Source organism: Halictus rubicundus, chromosome 1 (assembly GCF_050948215.1).
Source record: "Halictus rubicundus isolate RS-2024b chromosome 1, iyHalRubi1_principal, whole genome shotgun sequence".
NCBI classification, from domain to species: Eukaryota; Metazoa; Arthropoda; class Insecta; order Hymenoptera; family Halictidae; genus Halictus; species Halictus rubicundus.
This window is the reverse complement of record NC_135149.1, coordinates 18,764,819-18,788,512: the sequence shown is the minus strand read 5'-3', so window position 1 is coordinate 18,788,512 and position 23,694 is coordinate 18,764,819. Positions and strand designations below refer to the sequence as shown.

The 23,694-nt window shown below is 42.1% G+C and overlaps 1 protein-coding gene across 1 annotated transcript in view; it reads left to right on the top strand.

Moving 5' to 3' along the window:
* Positions 1-23,694, top strand: part of Mdy (diacylglycerol O-acyltransferase) — a 198,487-nt gene that overhangs the window by 162,006 nt on the left and 12,787 nt on the right. The window contains exon 9 of the mRNA XM_076792046.1: positions 9,200-9,244. Coding sequence (XP_076648161.1) covers positions 9,200-9,244 — 45 coding nt within the window. The remainder of the gene's footprint in view (positions 1-9,199; positions 9,245-23,694) is intronic.

Below are 23,694 nucleotides of genomic sequence, written 5' to 3'. Positions count from 1 at the left end.
CTGAAACCGGGCATTCTGCTTCGGAACTTTTTTGCGGCCACTGCATCTTCCTTTCAATCCGAGTGGTTCTCGGCGGGCGATGTCGTCGGAATGGAATGTGTTCAGTGTGTCGGATGTTCGTCCGGCTTTATCCGGGTGCAATAGGGCAGGTCGATCGAAAATACGACAGGTGAAAATATTTCAACCCTTTCCCCGCTCGGAAAGTCGATACTTCTGGCCAGGGTGACAGGGCCCAGGGAATATTATGAACGAACGTCCACGGGGAAAAAGGGCGTTCTTTGATCATTTTCGTTCGCGACACGAGGACGGAAATGTGTCTTACCTTGTCACCTCGATACGACACCCAGGAAATTGGTCTTCTGTTTATTCGGTCATGAATATTTTTTTACCCGGCGAAATGGACAGCAGCGGATTGCGTGACTAACCCTTTCCCAGACAGTTCTTTGATTACCACAAATGGGAATTCTTCGATCAGTTTCGAACTGTGAGGACAGTTCATTTTTGTAGACGAAGTTTCTCTCATAAAAACCCATTTCCAGAAAGTAGTACTTGGAAGAATTGTATTAATTTCTTCTAAACAATTGTATTACATTCTTTTAAAGAATTCCAAAAGGTTCACTATGACAACGATTATACTCTGTGTAATAAGAATTTTCTAATTCATATGTTAATGTGTTCATATCTTTCATAAAAAACTTTAAGAAAGGTTTTATCATTTTGATTTTTACGGACGTCGAGTAACAACAATTTTGCTACAAGGAGAGTGTCTGTACAATATCTGATAAATATTCGAACTAATATGATTAGACGTAGTTCGTGTTTGTATCTCATATGTGCCCGATCAGCAGTGAACGACCTGTCAGTAGTATAGGTACAGAATTTGTCAGACAACCCCAGGTAAATGTTTCACCATCCCAGGGGAAGCTTGTCATGGAGATCGTTAGGAGATAAAAACGTCCATAGACGATAGTCAATATAGAGAATGCTAAACAGAGTTTCTGGAATCTGAGAAACAGGCAATTTACATTTACAAATTGAAAAAATCCTTAACGTATACCTCAAATTCGTAAATCTTCACTCTAACTCCAAGCGGGGCGTATAGAACTTTTTCTACAAACATTACAACAATCTCCCTTATTTCCGTGTAAGGTAAGGGACCCAATTACTGTGGAGCTAACAATTACCGTGCCTATATTAATTATAATAATTTTTAAAGCATAATGAATATTAAAACAGAGATATTACAATTTTTTCATTGTATCTCTTTTTTAATATTCATTATGCTTTAAAAATAAGTATAATTAATATAGGCATTGGTACCTCCACAGTAATTGGATCTCTTACCATAGTCATAACTCTTAACATTGTAAGTTTTGAGTTATTTCAACCACCTACCAGTAGTCACTTAATAGTCTTCCAAGATTAAAGGTAAATAGTGTATCAATTCAGTTACATTTATTTGGCAAGAAATTGTCAATAGTCCTATGATACAATTCGTTCTCAAATGAAGTCAATAGTAACAAAGTTAACAAATCACTAGACTAAAGAAAAAATTTCTCAATTACTCAGAGAGAATAATATCACAGATCTGTGTTAACTTCTAGCGTTGTGGGAGCTGCCTAATACGGTTTCAGTTTCGTCGAAAACTCAGCGCGCCACGATTGGCGGCCAAGAAATTGTCAAGAGTAACATAATAGCTCGTTTGTCAGATTACCATCTAACAGAAGATCGCGAAGCTTTTTGTAGATACGGCACGGTGACAAAACAGTCTATTAACAGACTTTCTGAAATATTAATATGAAACCTGCGTCGACGAACGTGTTAATTCCGCAGAAAAATTTCTGCAGAGCGTTAACTCGCTTCCGGAGGCAATTGATATATCGTTGAATCGCTTTCCCTCTAGTAAGCGAGTGCCGCGAGACCATAAACTCTCCAAGCTCTTTCTAAAACGCGCCTGCACACCAGACCCTATTACTTCTGTTTACACAGTGGCGGGCATTCAATTACCTCGGCCAGGGTTTTCGCGTGCTTCAAAAATGAATTCGCCAGCTTGTCGCGCTCGTACAGAAACCGGCTATTACGAGTTCCATACAACTGCGTTCGATGGAATGAAGGGGTGGAAGAGGAGAAGGAACGTGTGCGACTGTTATGACGTTTAATAAATGATAAGGGCGACGAGAATTGATTCGACGAAAAATAAGGGAGAGAGAGAGAGAGCGCCGACATCAGATGTGCCTCGCGACGAACCCTCCTTCGAAATTACACGTAATTTTTCCTGTCGCGAGTGACGGAGATGAAGGGCAGATATAACACGGGTTCGGGCGGGCTACACCCTGCCAACCCCGGCATTGTTAGCCTCGCTTGGAATTCAATTCGAGTCCACTGAGTTCCAAGTATCTCGGAGACACGACAAGAAGGTGTTCGTAGATGCGGAGCCATAAATCTCCGGCCGCTAATTGAAACGACATCGAAAGAAGGAAACGATTGTGCGACAGGCCCCTGAATCGCGGCAACGAGACCATAGCTTCCAGTCGTTTTTCATGTCTCCTCGAAACTCTTTCTGCCCCCTCCCTCCCTCCTACTTTTAGCCCCACACGATTATGGCATCGAGAACTCGGACAGTGCAAGGTTGCTCTTCCCACCACACCTCGTATTTCCGATGCTCATCGACGCGCGACGGCCTGGTACTTCTGCCCCCTCTCCCTCTTAGCGCCACGCGATCGTGGCAGCGAGAACTGAGCAGTCCAAGGTTGCTCTCCCCTCCATACCACGCGTTTCCAATGCTCATTGTACCGTATACGTGGTGTGATCAACAGGAAACCGGACTATGTCAGTTTCACGGGAAATGTATAAGATATGATGGTGTAGCGGACATGGTGCGTGGGAATTTTCGGACGCGGAAATTCCGTCTTTCCCAAGTGCGTACCGTAGGAGGTCGGGTCGAGGGCCTGGTTATTAAAGTGACGATTGCCAGGACCTTGGCTTGGCCGTTGCAGCATCCTTGAAAGTAACGTTTCCAGATGCGTTCTTTTGGGGGAGGAAACTTTCTCCATGCCTTTGTGGGGGTGGAGAACCTCTCCCCTCATTTGAACGGTTTTTGGGAGTTCGTCAACGCGCCCACAGAAAGCAGAAATCAGAAAGCTACGAGTTGTAGCATTTTCTCAGTTGCCATGTTTTGTATTAAACAGTTTTGATACAACACCCGAGTTAAGTCGTTTATTCTACCACGAGATCCTAAAATGGTTTTGTTGATCAATTCTCTATACCTATACCGTCTCGTATCAGTTTGTTAAATTTCATCGAGCTCTGACTGCCTTACAAACAAGAGTCCGCGTGGCTCTGTGATTCAGTTTGGAAAAACAGGGTGGACGTGAAATTTTTTCGTCAATTTGTTCAGTGAGATAAGGAGCACTCGAACTGCTTCCGCATGAATGACTTCGGGGATTCTTTCGGATGGCCGAAAAAATACCTGGTGAAATATTTTTCCGAAAACACAGAAATTTCTTTTTCGCAGAAATCTCATCAAAATCGTTGTGTCTAGATTTGATACATTCCCCTTAATGGTGAATAAATTTTAAAGATTTCGTGTACGTTTTGTTAAAGCCACACGTCTGATCATTATCCATCTACCGAGTTTAACGGTATTCCAAAGATATGTTGAAAAATACCGTGAAATTATAAAAATGTTCAAACTAACGCAAACGCGGCACGGGTCCCCGTTGTCCGATTGTCTCGAAATTTTGCACACATCATTTCGTCACCAAGTCTCGCGATTTAGGGGGCCGAGATCAGAAAAAACCGAAAGTCGAAAAATAAGGAGAGCAGACAGAGCGTACTGTATACGTGATTTGAGAGGGAGACGTTTGTGCAGTCGCTGTTCCCTCCAATCGGTGACGACGGTGCAACGGTTGAATGACAAAGTAGAGCCTGTGTTGCATCGGCTGAATCGCAAAGTAGAGTCAGAGGATGGGTGCCGACGGCCTTGATCGGCCAACCACGATGGGGGTGTAGTCGGTGATATTCACGCGAATTTATCCGACTGACAGTATCCAGTTTCAACGGCATAGACAACGGTGTCGATGGTTCGAGTTACCAATCCCTCGAACTCGAGTGGCCGCGTTTTCGCCCCGAGACACGGCTTATTATAACCCTTTGTGAAGCCCCTCAAGGCACCGGCGAAGGTTTCTGGCCTTTGATCCGACCGGACGATCGATCATTGTGCAACGTCTCACGTCCGCGGCCAGAGACGAAAGAAATGGAAAGACGAAGAATGATCTCGGTGCACCGTGTCACCTACGTGAGCTGTTTTAAACGCAGCCCGCCGGGACGCGTGCACCGTACCATCCCTTTTTATTCGCTCATTTTGTTGCCCGGGATCCTCCTTTCTTAATATTAGGCCCGTTTTTGCGCAATTCGCCTGCCCACGCCCACCGGAATATGCGCACAGCGATTTCACGAGACGGTAAGCGAATGTTACCGTTGCAGAAATAAACATTTTTTGAATTTTCGTGATTTTTCATATTATGATAAATTTTGGAAGTCGTTCCAAAGATAGTAATATAAAATTGCACTTTGTCGGAAATAATTTCGAGCTTAGAAAATCAATGGAAATTTGAAAGTTTCCTTACGGGTAGTTTCGACATGGGAAATCTGTTACCAGGAATATTCGTTCCAGATACGTGTTAATTAAAGCCACAATTGTGGAGAGAACGTGAAATGATGAAATTCTGAAAAATTTGGAAAAAATAGGGACGGCCAACGTTAACGAGGATATTCCGTCGGGTTGTAATTTAAAAACTGTAACGCTTGAAAAAGTGCACTCGCATACGAATTTTTCTCCGGGAGAAATCGAAGAGCGAATTTCCCGATGTAATCGTTCGGAATAACGAAACGAGCAGAGTCCCATACGTTAGTTCGGAGACCGATAATTCCGCGTACGCGGCAGTGTACACGTTATATATATTTTTTAATTATGTATAATTACACGCATCACGGGATTCGCAATTACAGTTGGTTGATGCGCGTTCGTTACAAACTGAGAATATGATATTCTAATTTGGGGGTTGGGTCCGCGCTCGTGGAAACGCGCGCGGGCACCGTTGCCAGATGTTTTACGGATCGCTTTGACGGTTTAATGCAACCGTCCGTTTCCGGGGAATAAAAGTTTCACGAATAAGGGTAATTGGCGTCGGGCGAGCTACCCGCGGACGCCGCGTGATTTTGTCGCTGGGAACAGTATTAACGAGCCATCCCCGTATGTTTATTTCAATCTATGAACTCTCTCAGACGCGAATGAAAGCCTCCGCGGAAAAGTGTATCGCTAAACAAAACTCGACCGCTGAGAGTGCGCAACCCGAATTTAACCAAATATTGACACTGCAAAATTCTATTCGTTTTCCCTTTATTCCTTTGAACGACTGTAATGTGTTTAATATTCGAGATGAAGTTTCGTCCACACGCCATTTCTATATACTGCAAAATGATCCATTCTGTACTATTTTCCTAAAACGTGAAATCATACATGAAATACTTCGCAAAATGTAATACAATTTTCAGTTTATTTCTTCTTTTCCAAGCAATGAAGTGCCATTTTTTAACCCTCGCACTACGATTTATTTTACGGTTTCAGTGACTAGAACTTTTAATTCGTAATTTCCTAAGTAATTCGTAATTTCCTAAAAAAAAGGAGAAAATTTATATCTATTGTATGCTTATATATTCTTCACTAGCTGTACATTAACAACGTCAAAATAGAATTTTATTTCGGTTTAAAGGAAATTAATAACATATATATTAATTAGACTCTGTTGAGCATCTTCATCACGATTATGACTCGATATTATAGGCCAAAGGGGTTAATGTGCTACTTCCTTAAAATATGAAATCTTGAATGAAATGTTACGTTATGCATTTTTTGTGGAAATATTTTTGTGCAGCGCATGAAGGTTGATTATTAGATAAAAATAATTGAAGAGCGAAAGCAACATAACTTAACTTCATTATCAAGTAACTAACAACTGTTATTAATAATTAGACTGCGAATTTTATGACAGAAATGGATAGATCCATTTAAGATAATAATACTGCCGGATTACTTTAGACTAATTAAAAAAAAAATAAGTGTATATATAGCTTCTGTGTATTATAATGAATTATTTTGTACAAAATTCCGCAGTATATTAATGAGAGCTTCTATGAATAAAATAAGTGAAAATTGTGCGAAAATTCGCGTTTAACGTGTTAAAACATTTGTAGCCTGACAGTTCGACATAGTTCTAGCATTAGTATGGAGACTTAGGAAACGAGTAGACGGTGGAGTTAGTGTGTGGCCGCCGGTGTGTATCATTTGAATTTGTGAAATTTTGGAGGACTAGGGTGGCGGTGGTCGTCGAAGATCGAAGATGCGGTCGCGTGTGCGCACACGTGTCTGGTTATGCGCGTGGAAATGGCGTGTTGAAATCGACAGGAGGCTCTTTAGGTATTTATTTGTAAGCCTGGTATATACGCAACGTGGGTTCCCGTGTTGTGCCATTCGGAGAGACCTCGACAACCGCCACTTAAGCGGAACGCCGGAGGGTTGGCTGCCTTCCCCTGTATTCAATTAGTACACCGCACGAAATATCAATGCCATTGCTGGAAAGCTCCTTCGACGTTCTCGAGCATGGGGGAATAAGAGGATACTTTCCGGGAACCGCAGTTATTCCAATTGAAGCATGCGCCACTATTCGAATTGCTGCTAATCTCTCAGTCTTTAGCGGCTTCGGGCTTCTATCATACAATAGCTCCCACGGTAGCTGGATTTTATTGTATTGACGCTCCCTGCTCTTTACATTCGATCACTCATTTTATTTAAATTTATCTACAAGAAAATTATTTTGGAAACTGTTGAACCGTTTTAGCGACATTTTATTGCATTGACGCGCCCTGATCTTTACATTCGATCACTCATTTTATTTAAATTTATCTACAAGAAAATTATTTTGGAAACTGTTGAACCGTTTTAGCGACATTTTATTGCATTGACGCGCCCTGATCTTTACATTCGATCACTCATTTTATTTAAATTTATCTCCAAGAAAATTATTTTGGAAACTGTTCAACCGTTTTAGCGATATTTTATTGCATTGACGCTCCCTGATCTTTACATTCGATCACTCATTTTATTTAAATTTATCTCCGAGAAAATTATTTTGGAAACTGTTTAACCGTTTTAGCGACATTTCATTGCATTGACGCTCCCTCATCTTTACATTCGATCACTCATTTTATTTAAATTTATCTACAAGAAAATTATTTTGGAAACTGTTTAACCGTTTTAGCGACATTTTATTGCATTGACGCACCCTGGCCTTTACATTCGGTCTCTCATTTTATTTAAATTTGTCTACAACAATATTTTCATGCTAACATAATCTGCCGCATCAATTTTCTAACGTGGATGCTGAGAAGATCTGATTTACGTCAAAATCTTAATTTCTTGTTAGCTTGTTTTCTGTAGTTTCGACGCAACTTTGGAAAATGTAGAAGTTTTGATAACAGATGCGAAACGCGCTAGGTTACTGAATTGGACATACTTGGCAAAGTCTTTCAGTAGTATCCATTTATGTGTTTCATTAATCTTTGTAAATTTATAGATCTCGAATTACGTAGGCACTGGATTATTTATTTAAAAAGTTTTGGATTTCTTATTTATAGATCCAATAGCAAATCCATTAGTCTACTGGTACTTGATATTATTCAGTTACACCGATTTCGGACCTCTCTCTGTCGTTGAATTCTCTAATTATTGATAATCTCTGGAAATCCTGTCATTTAGCGAATGTCAATATTATTTAAAATATTCTGGTCAATACTACATTTCACTGCACGTAAAAGATTACCGAAGTTTTTAAGACCCGACGGTATTAAAATTCTAAAATTGGCAAAGAAGTCTCATTAGATACTAACGAGCATTATAAATCTTGTAGTATTTGCTTGACAAATGTCCAGATAGAAACTAATGTGACCAGCAGAAGCAGAAATTATTTAGAGCTACACATGGTATAGTTATTTCTGCCGTAAGAATGAATTCAACTTTGCGCGATCAGATCGATAATGTTCTATCTTTATATTGAAATTTCATCCATTTAAGGTAGAAATACGTAAATATGCTATCATTACTATTTAATCATAGTTCACTTCTCACCTGTACATGTTCAACTAAAAATATCTGAGACCAGCACCAGTCATCTCATATATTTTAAACTACATGTTGCATTACCATTAATGCATTCCAGCTTTTATATTTTATATGCCATTTTTAAGTTCATTTAGTAGTTTATAATACTTATTCTTGCATGTATTATCACGCTTATACTGAAAACAATAACGAAAAAATTTTGTGGACAACCTAAACTTTTTCTTTATGTCATATATAGATATATATTTCTATCTTTCTTATTTTCTTCGAATAAGCGTAAAGGTAAAAGATGAAAAAATTATCCGAAGTTTGAATAAATCAGCTTCGAATAAAAAAAGTTATCATTATTTTTCGGATAAATTCTCGTCGAATAAAATGATTTATTCGAACCTTCGAATAACGAATAAAGATAAAACATCTTTTATTCGAATCGTTATTTAAATATATTTTTATCTAAATAATGCCCAACTCTGCAAAGATCGTGTAGTTCCGTTCGGCGTAGATCAAGACTTTACTGTATATAAGTGAGCTTATTATTTCCGTGTATAAGTACTGTACATAAGCTGACAATATATTTTTATTTTAATACTTGCAGTAATTTCAAATAAAGAAGGTTTCATATTGTATTTTCATTACATCGTATTCGGCCCGTTTTTTATTCTAGCAAATAGTGATTGAAAGCGAGAAGAACACGATTTTCAGTGCGCGTCGAAACATACTCGAACCTCCGGGATTGTACTCACGACACGAATTCACGAGAAGTTAGCTGTTAATTATCTGCATTTTTTAATTACCGGCCTCCGTTGCTCGCCGTAATCACTGCGTGAAAATTTCCGCGCGAACTGGCGAATTCACGCTACATATTCCGCGGGCTCGCGTCCAATTAGAAACTTTCGTTTTGCACCCCTGTTTTATCGAACCCGCCCCTGTCCACGATCATCCAACTTCCATTCCGGCTGTATTTACAGTTCGTGTGGCTCCCTACTCGGATTAATAATCGATTCTCGTTTATTTTTTCAGAACATGGACGTCGCGAAGGCTTCGGAGCGTATGTTGAAGCTTGCCGTGAGTATAATATAGGTTTAACAAAAAAAAAAAAAGACAAAAACAAAAAGAAGACGAGACGAGAAAAGGGAAGAGACAACAAAGTGAGCGACCAACAAGCTCAGAGTGATCGAAGTCTGTCAGCGTAAAGAGATGAGCGAGAGGATATCATGTATTGCGTGTTCCAAAAACAATGGGACCATATTCACTTTAAAAAACCAATGCCTGCGATCTCTAAAAAAAAATTATTAGCATACGAATTTTCGGTCTTATTAGGTTCATAAATTGCAACAGTCAATACAATTGCATCTTACAATACATTCGTTGGACATTTTGTAATAACGTGTATATGTGGTTGTCAAACTTAATCGTTATAATTTTTAACCTTGTACAATGTTTATGGATATTACTATACGAATGTGTTTAACTATACTCAAACTGTACCTAATAGATGCAAGCAAAACGTGATAAACAAAACGAACCAGAGTATTTGAACAAATTTATTTCATCTTGAATTTTAGAATTTGGTCCTCGGAATGATGAATAATATTGTAAAATTTTAAGCTTTTAAGTATTCAAAGCTGTCAGATGTGAATTGTTAAAATGTAGGGAACAAATTGTTTCAAAATGTTAAACTGGAAAAGTGTTGGCGACTTTTTCGTGATTTTAATGCCACTGCCCCCGTTGCGCTGGTAAAATAACTCCTTTGCTTCGTTTTGCGAATGGATCTCGTTGTTTGATTCCGTGCTGCATTTTTTTCGGTGGACAATTTGCTTGTGCAGTGGTTGAAGAAGAAGAAGAAGAAGAAGATTGGAGGGTTACGTGACCTAGACTAGTCAGTTGACTCGTTAGCTGGGCAGTAGACTTGTTAGCAGACTTTGTCTTCAACAGTCTCTTCGCTTCTTTAGTTTGTGCCTTTCCGCTTTGATGTTTCGATGAGGACACGTGTCTGGTGACTTGAGACAACAGACGATGAAGACATGCAAGTTTAATAGGTGGTAGATCGATTAGAACATGCTACGTGGCTTGGATTAGCAAATTCCGGAGGTAGATTGCTCGAGGTAGCAGATCCTAAAATCATAGACCTTGTTTGATCTACTATATTTCCAGACCTAAAAGTTTGGACCACCAGAGGTCTCTAAATACTGTCACGTGGATCAGAAAATCGTTGTGTTGCGTTCGATTCACTGAATTTTCAGAAAATACGTAATGTAAGTCGCACAAATTCAATCAGCTGATTATCAGATTATGAGGACACTCCAGCCAATAGATTTTCATGCTTAGCTGCTCGATCAATAGATTGTCAGAAAATATACAGGGTGGGAAATCAGACAGGGGTTGATTGTACACGTGACAATAAATCGAAAGAAAGGAATCACATGTTTTCGACGCCTCATTTTCGAGAAAATCGAGCTTAAAAACCCGGTTCGCGTGCTTTAGTATATGCAGGAGAGAGTAGAATTGGTTGGTCATGATCAGACGCATCAGACGATTCCAATTTTCTTGAAATAGAAAGCTCAGATAAAAAATGTGATATCAAATTTTGTCTCTCTTTTTTCATGTAAAATTACCCCCTGCCCGGTCGTACTACAATTTCCGCCCACCCAGTATAATGTCTTAATTAGTGAATCCTTACGTTATACAAATTGAATCAGCTGATTATGAGAACATCTGAGCCACTAGATCTCCAAGCTTATCCATTGCTTATCCATCGCTTATCCATCCTGGCTTAGTCGAGCTCGATCTATTTGATTGTCAGGAAATACATAATATCTTAGGGACCGCTAAATCCGTATGTTATACAAATTGGGTCAGCTGATTATGAGAACATCTGAACCGCTAGACTGTCAGGCTTAGCAGCTCGATCTATTCGATTTGCGGGTCTCGGGACATAGTCGCAACGCTATGCTTCGAGTCTTTTCTCTGAAAGAGCAGTGACAAACGAATAAAAAAGTTGCAGATATTAAATCGAGTCACGAGAATTCCGGATTAGCAACCTGTCGAGACTACCACCTTGGCCAATAAGCAGCGACCTCTCAGAGCGTTCGGAGGGATGCTTGCGTGTCTTCCTTTATTAGTCGGAGACGTTCAGAGATGCGAGACGCGTGAACAAGTTCCGTGAGGCAGCGAGGCGGGAGCGATTCGCGCGGAGAGGCTGTAAAAGAGCAAAGGAAGACGCGGGGAGTCTCCCCCTCCGCGGGCTCGGCTCGCGTCTCTTCTCTCACCTGTCTGGTTCTTTTTCGTCGACGGTGTGCCCACGAGCGCGTCAAAGAGATTCCGAAACGAGGGACGAGAGTGGACGGAGGCGAAGGGACGCGCTCGTATAAAGCAGATCGATCTAAGGAAACGACCTCGTTGGCAGCGGACTGCAGGAAAATTGCGTTTCCCCATTACGACAAGATTAAAGTCTCGTCCTACATTGCAGTTCCCCGGCTTTTCACCGTCCCTCCGTTTCTCCTTCGCCCTACCAGAACCGCCGCGTCCGCCCTCTTTCTTTCGAACGGCAGTCCAGCCCTCTGCCTGTTCGAAGTTCACGGTTTCCTATATAAGAACCGCAATTAACCGGGGACGGTCACGGGGATTGCCCGACGCGACCACCCTTGCAGTTATTTGCGGTGTAAACGAAAATAAAGGCCATACCGCGTCTGGCGGAGGGTGCCGGCAGGCAGAGCCTTCAGCCCACGCAAGGACCTCAGAGATCTCGAAGATCTCGGAGATCCGGGAACCGGCTCCGCCGTCCGTTCTCCTCCGGGCTCTTTTTCGTTCGCGCGATTTTTCCCCTTCGATTGACAAACAATTATTTCACCCTCTCGGGCGGCGGAGACCCGGGAAACAGAAGGGCACAAAGGGAGCACGTCCCGAGAATGAGCAATCCTGTTCGTCGCGTGACTTATGAGATTGGAAGAGCAGCAGCGATCTTGCCTCGAGGAACGCCGACTCCGGATTTTCTGTCCCAGGATCGTAGTCGTCGTCGTGCTCGCGGCGACGAGTATAGTGCTCGCGCCGTGTTATGCCTTCGCACGGATTTACGAAGAAGCCCGGAATTAATTGTTTTCCTCTCCGTGCGGCTTGGTTACGTGACGGCCTCGAAACTGGCAATTATTGCGCCGTGAGAGGATTCTCTGCCGAAAACGGCGAGCGAATTTTAACGCCAGGTTTACGAATCACTAAATGTGGCTATTTTATATTGCGTTATAGAAGTAACGCCAATCAGTGCGATCGTCGTGCATTCTTTTTATCTAATTCTCGATATCTGTCAACAACACGGGTCTTGCCAGCGACATGTATCGTCCAGGAGATATACCCGAACTGTGATATTCTCTCACGGGGTATACCCCGCGGTATATATAGATATATGGATTGGCGACATATATGGATAAATCACTGTACGTGGGAGAACAACATATTAATTGTCACGTCCCGTGGTTTAGTCACAAATGACAGTTAGTCGCGAATTCAAATTTTTCCAACATTGTTACGCAGGAAATATGAATGAATAAAATGTAACCACCATTTTAAAAAAATATAATAATTATACGATTAACGGCATTAGAATTAAGAATTTAGTTTCCGCGGGTTAACGAGAAGTCTCGGGATTGAAATTTGAAAAGATGAATGCTATCAATATTATTCAGTTTAAATTCTGATCAAGAAATTAAATGTCCTTTTAGAAATAAAATCGAGAATTCGAACTCCAAGACTCCTCAAGCAAGTATAAGACAATTGAGACACTAAAAGTTCACTCGCCGAAAAAGAAACAAAACACAATAATCCATAAAATAATAAACGAAGCCCAAAAGTTTCACCGAAGAAGACAGAGGCGGTACGACGAACGAAGATTCATACAATGAAATCGATAAGCAACTAGCTGACCACATACTTCTTAGAAGAATTGCCGATATCCAAATCGAAGACATCAGCTTAATAAGCTCATTCGCTGAAAGAAAGAAATCGATTAACCACTAGATGACCGCAGACTCCCTAGAAATATTGCCGATATCTAAATCGAAGAATCCGCGAAAATCCGTAACATCCGCTGAAATCGAATCCTAGCCATGGCGCAGTAATATGAATTCCTAGGAAGAACAATTAGTAAGAACCATGAAACAATAGAAAATTTCAAGAAATAGTCAACTAGAGAACAAAGAAGAAATTGGCCTATAAAACGAGCAGCTTCTCTTTATCACGAGTCGGTCCACTGCAGTCAATCCAACGAAACAATTAAAATCGACACCAGTGAAAATAACTAAATATTCGTAGTGAAGAGTGACCTTTTCCACGAACGAGCTACCTCTTATTAAACATAAGTTGCATCAATTATAATCATTTTTTGTATGCATTCGACATATGTCGCAAAGGAAAAAATATATATAAATAATTTTGATTTACATTATCAGACTGTTTTCATTTTCGTTTCCATGATTGTCAATTCCCTGAACCGAAGCCGGTGAATGCAGGTTGGTCCAAAACTGCGTCTAGTTTATCTAAATTTAGCACCCGTCCTTCCTGTGACGTAACATAAGCTTTATGTGAATTTTGGTAAAAATGTGGTGATTAATCAACGTACTATTCGTTGATGGTGAAAGAAACTACAAAATGGACAAATCTTGAAAATGAAGAACGCGAATGACCAAGCAATTCAATTTTTACCGCGATATACATACAAGAATATTGAAATTCATTGACAGAGTACGTCGATTACAATGGTGCTTACTTTTATCAATAAATCTGTTTAGATAAGAGTGGCGTTTGTTTAACGTTACTATTCACAATCGGACATTTAATATCGGACTAATACAATAATTTTTTTATTTGTCAACAAAAATATTGGAGAGGTTGGAAGTGTGTACCCAAGTAGCCGGTTATTAACATAAGGGTTAACCCTTTGCACTCGAAGTTATTTTAACTCAAAAACGAAACATTTCTTCCGACCTAGAATATTTCCCTTCTACATACTTTTTTTTCGTGTTATACATACGAAAATGGTGCAATTTACTCGTACAATACTGAAGTGTTTAGTAATTTATTAAATACAACGACATGTAAAATGTAAAAAATATTTTGAATAATGAGACAGCAATTTTTAGAGACACTTTACAGTCGCCATTTAACCCCTTGACTACAATTTATTTTATGATCACAATGATTAGAACTTCCTCGATGCCTATAATCTACTAGGAAAAGTAGAAAATTCATATTTATTGTATAACCATGTGTTCTGTAATGCCTAAATATTGACTACGATAACATAGAATTTCATTTCAATTGAAAGAGAATTAATAATATATATATTTCGAAAATTCTGTTCGAAGTCTTCATCACGAATCTGACTCCATATTACAGTACAAGGGGTTAGTATCCTTATGTTTCCGAAGTCTCCTCGCCGAAAAATCCGCAGACGTCGAATTTTCGCAGTAGAATTCGATTGGCCACTTCAGCATGAATTTCGCTGGCAATAGTGGATTGCACGTCGACGCGCCTAACGGTGTCCAATCAGAAATTTCGGTAGCCTCGCGAGGCAACGGTGATCGGAGTGTTTGTAAGCACCTAGGTCGTACTGTGTTCGAGTCGGTCGAGACCAGCGTCCATCGAGGCCGATTTCACTCGGGCGTCGTTATTCGTGCTCGTTATTCTCTCGTTAGTCCGGATCGGAACTAGCCAGCCGTAGTGTTTCGATCAGTGAACCGTACTCGGTGAACCGAATTCAATTATATGACTTCCATCCCGAAAGCGACGGCCGCGAATCGTCCTCCTGGAGCGTGTATAATAATAGCGCCGGTTTCCGAGGCCGCGTCTCGCCGCCAGGTCCCGATTAAAGCACCGCGCGCCGGCCAAAAGGCCACGCTCCGCCGGGCTTCGTTAACAAATTTTTGCCAGCCGCCGGTTAATTGAACCTATCGCGTCATTAATTACCGACGTCCGACGCCCGTTTCACCGAATACACCCTGCGGCCGCCGTTCGCCGACATCGAATCGATTATTTCGCGTCCGAGCCGAAAGGAACGTACGATTTTCTCGATCGCCGATTTCCAAGACCGCTCCCGCAATTAAAAATGCGTCCGACACGTATAGATTTTTCCGCGATCACATGGATCTAGAGTCGAGAATCTGTTTACCGAATTGAGGAACCATACGCGAGTACACATTTTTATACAGATATTTGAAGTAACGGGAAATATATATATTTGGAAATTTTCGTACGCCATAAGTGCTCAAGAATGTACATTAGTAGAATACTTCGGTACTGTTTTATCCGAATCTTGTAAATGTTGTTCAGTGTGCGAATTGAGGAACCTTATGCAGGTCTACGTTCTGTATAAGGATATTTGGAGGAATAGAAATTTAGATATTTGAAAATTTTCCTACGCCATAAATGCGAGCTCCCGTGCACACGTGTTTGCGCAACTCTGGAATCAATGTGAAATCTGCATATTCCATTGTATGTTCAATCCAATTCCAAATAACACGGCGATCTTGTTAAAATTTCAAGGTCCATTGAATTTTACAGAACTCTATATGCTAATAGCACACGAAACCCGCAGTGTGCTAATTATTTATCTTGAGTCAGCCACTGTAAACTGTAACTGTAAAATTCCCTTCTGAAGTATTCGAAACACTCGAATAGGACACTTCCAAATGTGTCTACAATTTTCCAAGTACATCGAAAATAATCCTACATGTAAATGCAATAATATCTCCATTTTTATTTACAATTGCAGAACTATATTTTCGTCACAAAAATACCTTTGCCCGCAATCTGATTACCCTTCCGCCGTCTGTGATCGACGGGGTGATCGTTACAGTCAGTCAAACAAGTCTCCATACATCCTGTAAAATAATGTAACTTTTTAAAAAGGTGGACCCCACGACATCAGTCTTTTCAGGAAGTTAAAAAGACTAGTTTACCAAACGAGATGAAAGGAAATTTTAAGAAAATTGTAATTGACAGAAACTGCGGAAAAATATTTTTCATGATAAAAAAAAAATGATAAAAAACGACTTTCAGTATTTTCCTCGCAACTCGGACAAATTGAAATTTTTCCAAAGTTTTCTTTTCACACCAGCCAGTAAACCAGTCCCTCAAATATCTCAAAATGTTCATGTAGTTCGAACTCATTTTTAAAAAGTTACTCCGTTTTAGTTGGTGCACGGAAACTTTGTTGACCGACTGCATATGCGAGCGTTTTCAGTTGAAAGACGAGCGTGACCGGAAGTGGCGCGGCGGCTTCGTTTCGGTATTAACCGGCACGAGTATTCCGATTATATTTTAGCCAGGTCGGCGAGGTCCCGCGGAAATAATCCGGGCGTGCGGATTCGCGTATCTGCCACGACAGCAAATTAAAAGTCTTCCGTTCATTATCGGGGTGGGGTGTGGGGATGGGGGGCTGCTTGTTTGCGCGACACTTGTTCTCGGCGTGAATGTGCCTTTCGCATTAGGGGGTGGGAGTGAGGGGCTGGGTTTGAACGCGGAGGACCGAGAGAGCTGGAAAGCCATTCTTTTGATTACCTTTCCATTAACGCGACTCCTCGTTCCCCCGGTGCCGATTTTTAATACGCAAATATTGTTTCGCGTTAGCGGCGCGCAGTGGATACACGAATTTCGCGATTTTTGCTGTTGATGGACACGCCCGGGAGCTCTTTGACGAACCGTCGTTCTCTCTATGGTCCCGTTTCGTTTCGTCTACCCCCGGTTTACACCAGATAGTATCCCTCGCCCTCCCGCAGATTTAATGCGCGCACGCTGTAAACGCGCCAACTGAAAATTTTAATTAACGCATCGAAAGCATTGGCGGCCGAGTATCGGGAGGTTTAATGGCTGCCGCAAATGTTACGTGTCAAATTACCACGCTGTGTTTTCGAAGTTTACGTCGCCGTTTATGGGGACAACGCGGTTATACCCCGGCCTCGAAATCCGATAAAATCCACGTAACGATGTTAACAAGCAAGCAAGCAAGCCGGGACCCTTCGAGCCGGCGAACGATAATCGAGGGATCCAGATCTCAGACTTGATCGCGCACACTAGGGCCGCGGTTACACCGACCATTTCGGCGACTGTGCTTTGTCGCGAGCCGTTTATAAGCGGCATGCCCTCCCGATCTCTTGATATCGCGGAACGACCTTCGGCATTGAAAGTAGTAATTATACCGCGGTTCTGATGGTCCCGGCACAATCTTTGAATCCGATAGTAACCGGTTGTCGAAATAAGGCACTCACCTAAGTGAAAAAGTAGCTAAGCGGAGAAGTACCTGAAAAATCGAAACTAAAATTACTGGAGCACCTCGAATGTGCCATAGAAAACCTAGACCCCTAATTGGGATACTTCAAGAGAACCCCAAACAATAGCGCTCCAGAAAATAATTATCCGATCTCCGGAGACAGTAGAAAATCCTAGAAGAATTCCTACAAAATCCCAAAGACTCTTGACCAGCAAGGGAATAGTGTCCTGCAGGTGCCAAAGTGAGGCTTAATTCAGCAGGAAGACCTTAGGTGATCGTCGTAGACCCCGGAGAGTCTCGTCCAACACTCGCGCCACCCAGGAGAATCTCTCGCGGCCCTTAAACCGCACTAAAGACCTCGGAGTGTCTCTTGACCGACCCTTAGAAGACAGGTTCTCGGTCTTGAAACCGAAGAGGACCTTCGCCCATAGATCCTCCGTGAAAGCAGTCCTTAAAACGTCGAAGCATGACGGTAAATTTGATCGTAACTATCAAGCGCCCACGCGACTCGATTCGTGAGGCTTCTTCGCCGGGAGCCCGTACGAAATACGATCTTCGAGAACTATACCGGCTGTCTTCGGCTTCCTGTATCGCTGGAAATAATTCTTCTGCGCGGGTCGTTCTCGGCGGAAAGAGTATCGGAAGGCCGCGAGGTTCGTATTCGAACGGCTCGTTTATTGATAGGAACGGCGTTACAGGGTAACTCCTTTGCAAGCCGCCGTTTCCGACGGCGTTATAACTCACGTGGCGACGTCAACGACGACCAGGCTTGTACACCCGGCGAAAGTTGAATCATGAATTCATAGATTCCGCGGAACTTTCGGACCGGCATTCAAATGCCCGGGCCGTTGTCGCCGTGTTCCACCGATGCGAAACTAAAGCGTTTCGCGACGGATTTACAACGGCGTGCATTACCCGGCGACGCTCATTGGAAACACGTTTTCGTGTTACACGCTGTCGCGGAACGTCGCGAAGATCGAACCACGCCTACAGGTGAACACGCCGTTGCTCGATTCTCAAAATAATACTTCCTTGCTCGCGAGGACCGTTTAGACTGCACTCTCTCCTCCCCCCCCCTCTCTCTCTCTCTCTACTTCTTTCTCTTCTTTTAGAGTGGAAAGACGACAAAGTTGAAGTCCGCTTTTGCATCGCTCGTGCTGCCGAGGGTGCTCCAGTGTTCTATTAACTTTGCACTTGCTATTTTTCCTAGGAAATGTCGAGGGACACTGGCAGCGCAACACTTTTGCTTCGAATGCTCTTGACACGATTCTCTTAATCCCCTGCGATATCGAGGCAAAGTGGTGATTTTCAACGGAATTTTGCTAAATTTTTGTGCCTCTAACTCCTTGAAAAAGAGGAAGTCAAGTTCTACTTTTGTGTTGACGATATTTAAACATTGGAATAAATTTGCTGTTCTTTCTAGACAATTATGAATCGATAAAGCTCTTCGTAGCTTGTGATATTATAGAATCACTCGTTGGTAGTGATACTAGAATTACATCAGAATTTGGTGTCCCATATTGTTCTAAATCTGTATGGTAATCAATAGACTGCGTAATTAATATTAAAAAGATTTTAGGACGGTGTGTTAGTTCCAACTTAATAAGTTAATTAAAAGAAGAAAGAAATTTCTATTTGGCTCCTGTTTCAATTAATGTAAACATTTTTTATTTTGCATAAAGCAGTCTAGTAGTCGATTCTTAATATGAAAATAGTAGAGCTTTGTGGTCCATGCTGTAGAAAGAATTACATACAAGGTGTTCTGTGAATAATGTCACGAGTTAAAAGACCATGAAAAAATGCAGAAAGTCTATGTTTAACATACAATTGTGTTTACCGTGGGAAAAATTAATTTTGAATAGGCTCGATCAACGTGTCTGATCAATTTCTACCAGTTCTACTTATTAGTCAATCTCGTGTACACTTATATCGAGAACATTTTTGTTAAAAAATGGATATTAAAGAGTTTTTAGTTTTCACCACAGTATTAAATCTCCCATTTTGAATTTTGCATTTTCGATGTTACATTCGTTATCAGCGACGCCGAGACCATTAATTGCTAACTTTCGGAGAGGTTCACTGAAATTTTGAGGTTTAGGCCACCGTTTAGCGGTTTCCAGGCTACTGTGCAGCGTGAAAATCCTTTGCAACCATAACTGTACCTTCAGACAGTCTCCTGATTCTTGCTTGCAACAAACCCATCGGTTCGCCGATCTCGCACTGTCCCATAGAACGCACAGCTGTAATGTGTGCTTCATGCATATATACCGAGTGGCATCGATCGATTTCTATCAATAATGCAGGCATATTGGATTCAGGAATACGAAGACGTGGACGGTTCGCGGAGGGGTCGAGGGTAAAGGGAGGCCATTGAATTTCCGATATGTACTTACCGATAGCTGAATGTAATATGGACACGAGATCCGTGCTATCGTTACCGGATCGTGTAAAAAGCCCGGGCACCGAACCGTCGCGTCGACCGATTCGCGTAAGTTCGTCTATCCGGTTAGCATTATATTATGTTGCTAATCGATAATTTCCATTTTCGTTCCCTCGCCGATCGTGTTCCGTCGTGCTTCCTCGTTCTCCTGCAACCCTTTTTCCTTATTCCCTTTTCTTCGTTTCCCTTTTTTTTCACTCCGGTTCTCCTGTGCCGAGCGAGCCTCCCGGGAGCACGTCGCTCGTAGTATTTACTGCAGCGAAGCCCGTGCGCCCCCGTGTAATCTAGGAAGTAGCTGTTATCGTATGAACAGTGGGATGTAAGAATAACAATCAGTAACGGGAGAAAAATTGACGGGAAAGTAGCCTATGTATAGTCGCGACGCGACGACCGGATGGGATATTGCAACGAGAAGCTTTAACATCGTCATTGCTTTTAGATGGGGAATCGCGATATACGGGGTGGAGCAATAACTTCACTAGTATGAAAAAATAATATATACAGAAGTGGCACGGTGTAGAGGCGGAAACATTGTGATGTAATCCTCAAGGAGATTTCAAGGTCACCTTGATTTCTCTAAAAGGAAAGAACTACCTTTTGTAACTTGAATCGATAGAGCAACGAATTCTCTGTACAAATGTATTAAACTAAAGGGCCACTTTTCAGGGGGGAGGGGAGCATCTTATGGTGGTCTCAATTCTTCGCTATGTGGATTTCAAGGTGTATCCTTTTATTCAGGCAAGCTTGTAACGTATCCCGAGACGAATTCACTGACCTACAACACTTTCGCCTTCCAAGGTAATTCAAGGTCATTCAAGGTCATTTAGTGCCGTTCAAAATTTAGCGTAAGTAATTCGAAGCTCGTCCACCTAGAGAAGATTTGTGACCACCATGAGATGTCTCCACCGACACAGAGTGAAACAGAGTGGGAAATAATTGCGTGCGAAACTTCGAATGGGACACCCTGTACATATATATATCGAGAACAGGCTTAAAACCCATCACACGAGCGGTGAATCGCGAAAGCATACGCAATTTGTCTCTCCTGCTGGCGATACAGGGGAATTCATGGTCGGGCCATGATCGAAAGAAAATTGAAGGGAGCTTCAATTTGTCCTCATCCTCACCCCCCCCCCCTGCGCTCAGACGCGACAGGAAAAGTTTTTTATTGTTATCGCTGCGAACTAGTCGGAACTGTTCTCAAAAGTTTGACGCGGTTTATTAAAACGCACAGAATAAAATCCATCCCCGATGGGAGTCGCTTTTCAATCGCTCGATCTTTCCAACGTTGCCCGAAAATCTACGCCATCGATCTTCCGCAACAGCTGCTAACAATTTATTATTATGTTTCCAAGCCTGTCGTTTCTCATTTCGTTTGCCTAGGATTGCAACATTTTCGACCATTAATAGCAGTACGGTGGCCTGAACACATTGACGATCCACTAATTTTCCGATTTTGCGTGTCTGGGAATTATGCAATTAAACTATTTGGAAAATAATAGTTAAAATAATATGTTATCTTACTTATGACAAAAATGCCGCAATTGGAAGCAGTAGGAAGATTAAAAGAATTGAGGAGTCTTTAATAAGTTAACACTAGACCTAGCGATTTCATAGGATTTATATGTATTTTGTCATAACAATTACTCAAAAAATTTAACTAAACAAATTCTCAAAACAATATTTCAATTATTTCACGGAATTGTAGAAGAAAAATTCTGAAATCCGTCATTTCGACGGGCCAGTTAGTTCTAGTGTTAGTTTTGTACCATAATTATTAAAGGAAGAAAGAAATTCGTAAATGGTTCCTTGCAATCGGTGTTGAATATTTGTATTTTGCAGAAAGATCCGCAGTCTAATAATGAACCAAGAACCACGATTTTTAAAACGATTCGCACCCCCAAACAGAACCCTTGGTACATCGGATTACCCGCAACGTGGTCCCAGCGATTTTAATCTCGCGGCGAACAGCGTCGGAACAGAAGCTTTTTAGAAAAAGATAGCGATTAATAAGAACCGTTGTAGGGGTGTGAGTCGAGGCGGGAGAATTCAAATTCCCCTCGTATCTTTGCACGGTGTCACATATCACCCGAGCAAGACTCATCCGGCGCACCGTAGTCGGTAGTCGAGGGGGTGAAAGCGGTCTCGTTCTGAGATAGCCTCTGGCCAAGAAAAGGGAGGCGGGGTTCAAAGTTTATGCCGGCGCTTTTTCCTTTGTGGTATCATCGGCGTGTCTCAAACGGTTTTCACCATGGTTTCATCCCCCTTGCTCGGCCGATTCGCTTCCTCTGGCAAGCCGGCCAACATACCGGGGCTAAACGAAATTAAAACGTCGAGGTAAGTTTTTGCGGGCCACGCGGATCGGCGGGATGTTCCGAAAGGGGTGCTCTGGAATGAGAAGGAGAGCGAAGAGAGGGAGAGAGAGAGGGAGAGAGATGGGATGGGGACAGCTCGGTGAAGGGTGTCCTCTCGCCCCTCCAACCGACGTTCCATAAAAGTGCCGCGAATGCCTGCCGGCAGGAGAGACTTGACCTTTGTGCCTGGCAACATTATTAAGTCCTTTGGAGCGAGCAAAGGGCCTCCCCGGAAGTGGCCGCGACGCTCCGGGGGGAATTAGAGAAGACATTCGAAAACGAAATAACTCCAAAATTCTTCGTTGGCTAACCGGCCCGGCCGCTGCAACCGGCCAACTCCACGACAACTGCAAGAATCCGTCTGATCTTCCCCCGACGCGATTGCCTTTCATCGTTTCTGCTACCTCGCTTTCTCTCTCTCTTTCTCCCTCTCTCTCCATCCGTATCGCTGTCTCTCCCGCCCAGTGTCGCACAAACGACGCACGGTTATTCTCTGGCAATTTTCAGGGCGAACTTTCCTCTGAAACGAGACGCAATCGCGGAATTGTTGGTCCCGGTCACGACGCCGCGCGTAAATAATGCGCGATCCCCGTTTCTTCGAGGCTCGCGATTCCCTTTGCCAGCGTATTCGGGCTTTTGTGTTTGAATTTTAGTCGCCCGCCTTTTGTGTATTATGATACATTATTCGGCCGAGTTATCCCTTCCAGTTCCTCGAACTAATTATACGCTATGCATTCTGTTTGCGGCATTATTGGTTTACGGGAATTGTGCACGGACTTTACACGGAAATCGGACAAAACAGGCCATTGTGATAAAATCGCACGGGTTTTGCGATTTTATTGACGCGACGTGAACGTTCTAGACTGGTAATTTGTTTGTTACATTTTCCATTACGGGATGGAGATACGCTTTGTTTTGTGAAACGTGATTCGATGCAATCGAACACCAATATTTTTTGTCACCTTACCATGTTGACTGCCGAACAAACATCCCCTCAAAATTCCACAAAATCAAAGTAATTGAATCATTGTAACTAAACGTGAAGAGGTATGCTTATCACAGGGATTACTTGTTGAACTTTTTTAGACCGTGCCAATTCCCATGATATCCAAGAAACTGTATTATGAACAAAATTAATTTTTAAAGTGTTAAACGCTGTCTAGTATGAACGAGATTGCAAATAAAGGTTAAAATTTACTTCAGGAAACCAGAAATTTTTATCTTTTTGAAATGTGCTCCTGTAGATTTTGGCATGAAAATGCCGAAAATCCAAATTTCAATCCTAGGAGATCAGTAGTTTTTTGACAGTGTTTCAGCGTTTTTGACAGGAGAAGGCGCCGCCATGTACTCAGCGTCCTGCACCGTCTAACCAGCGGAATCGCTAGAGGGCGGCATAAGCACACGGTGATGTCGGTGACGTAGATTTGCAAGCATAATGGGGCTGGCTGTCTTCGCCCCCCCC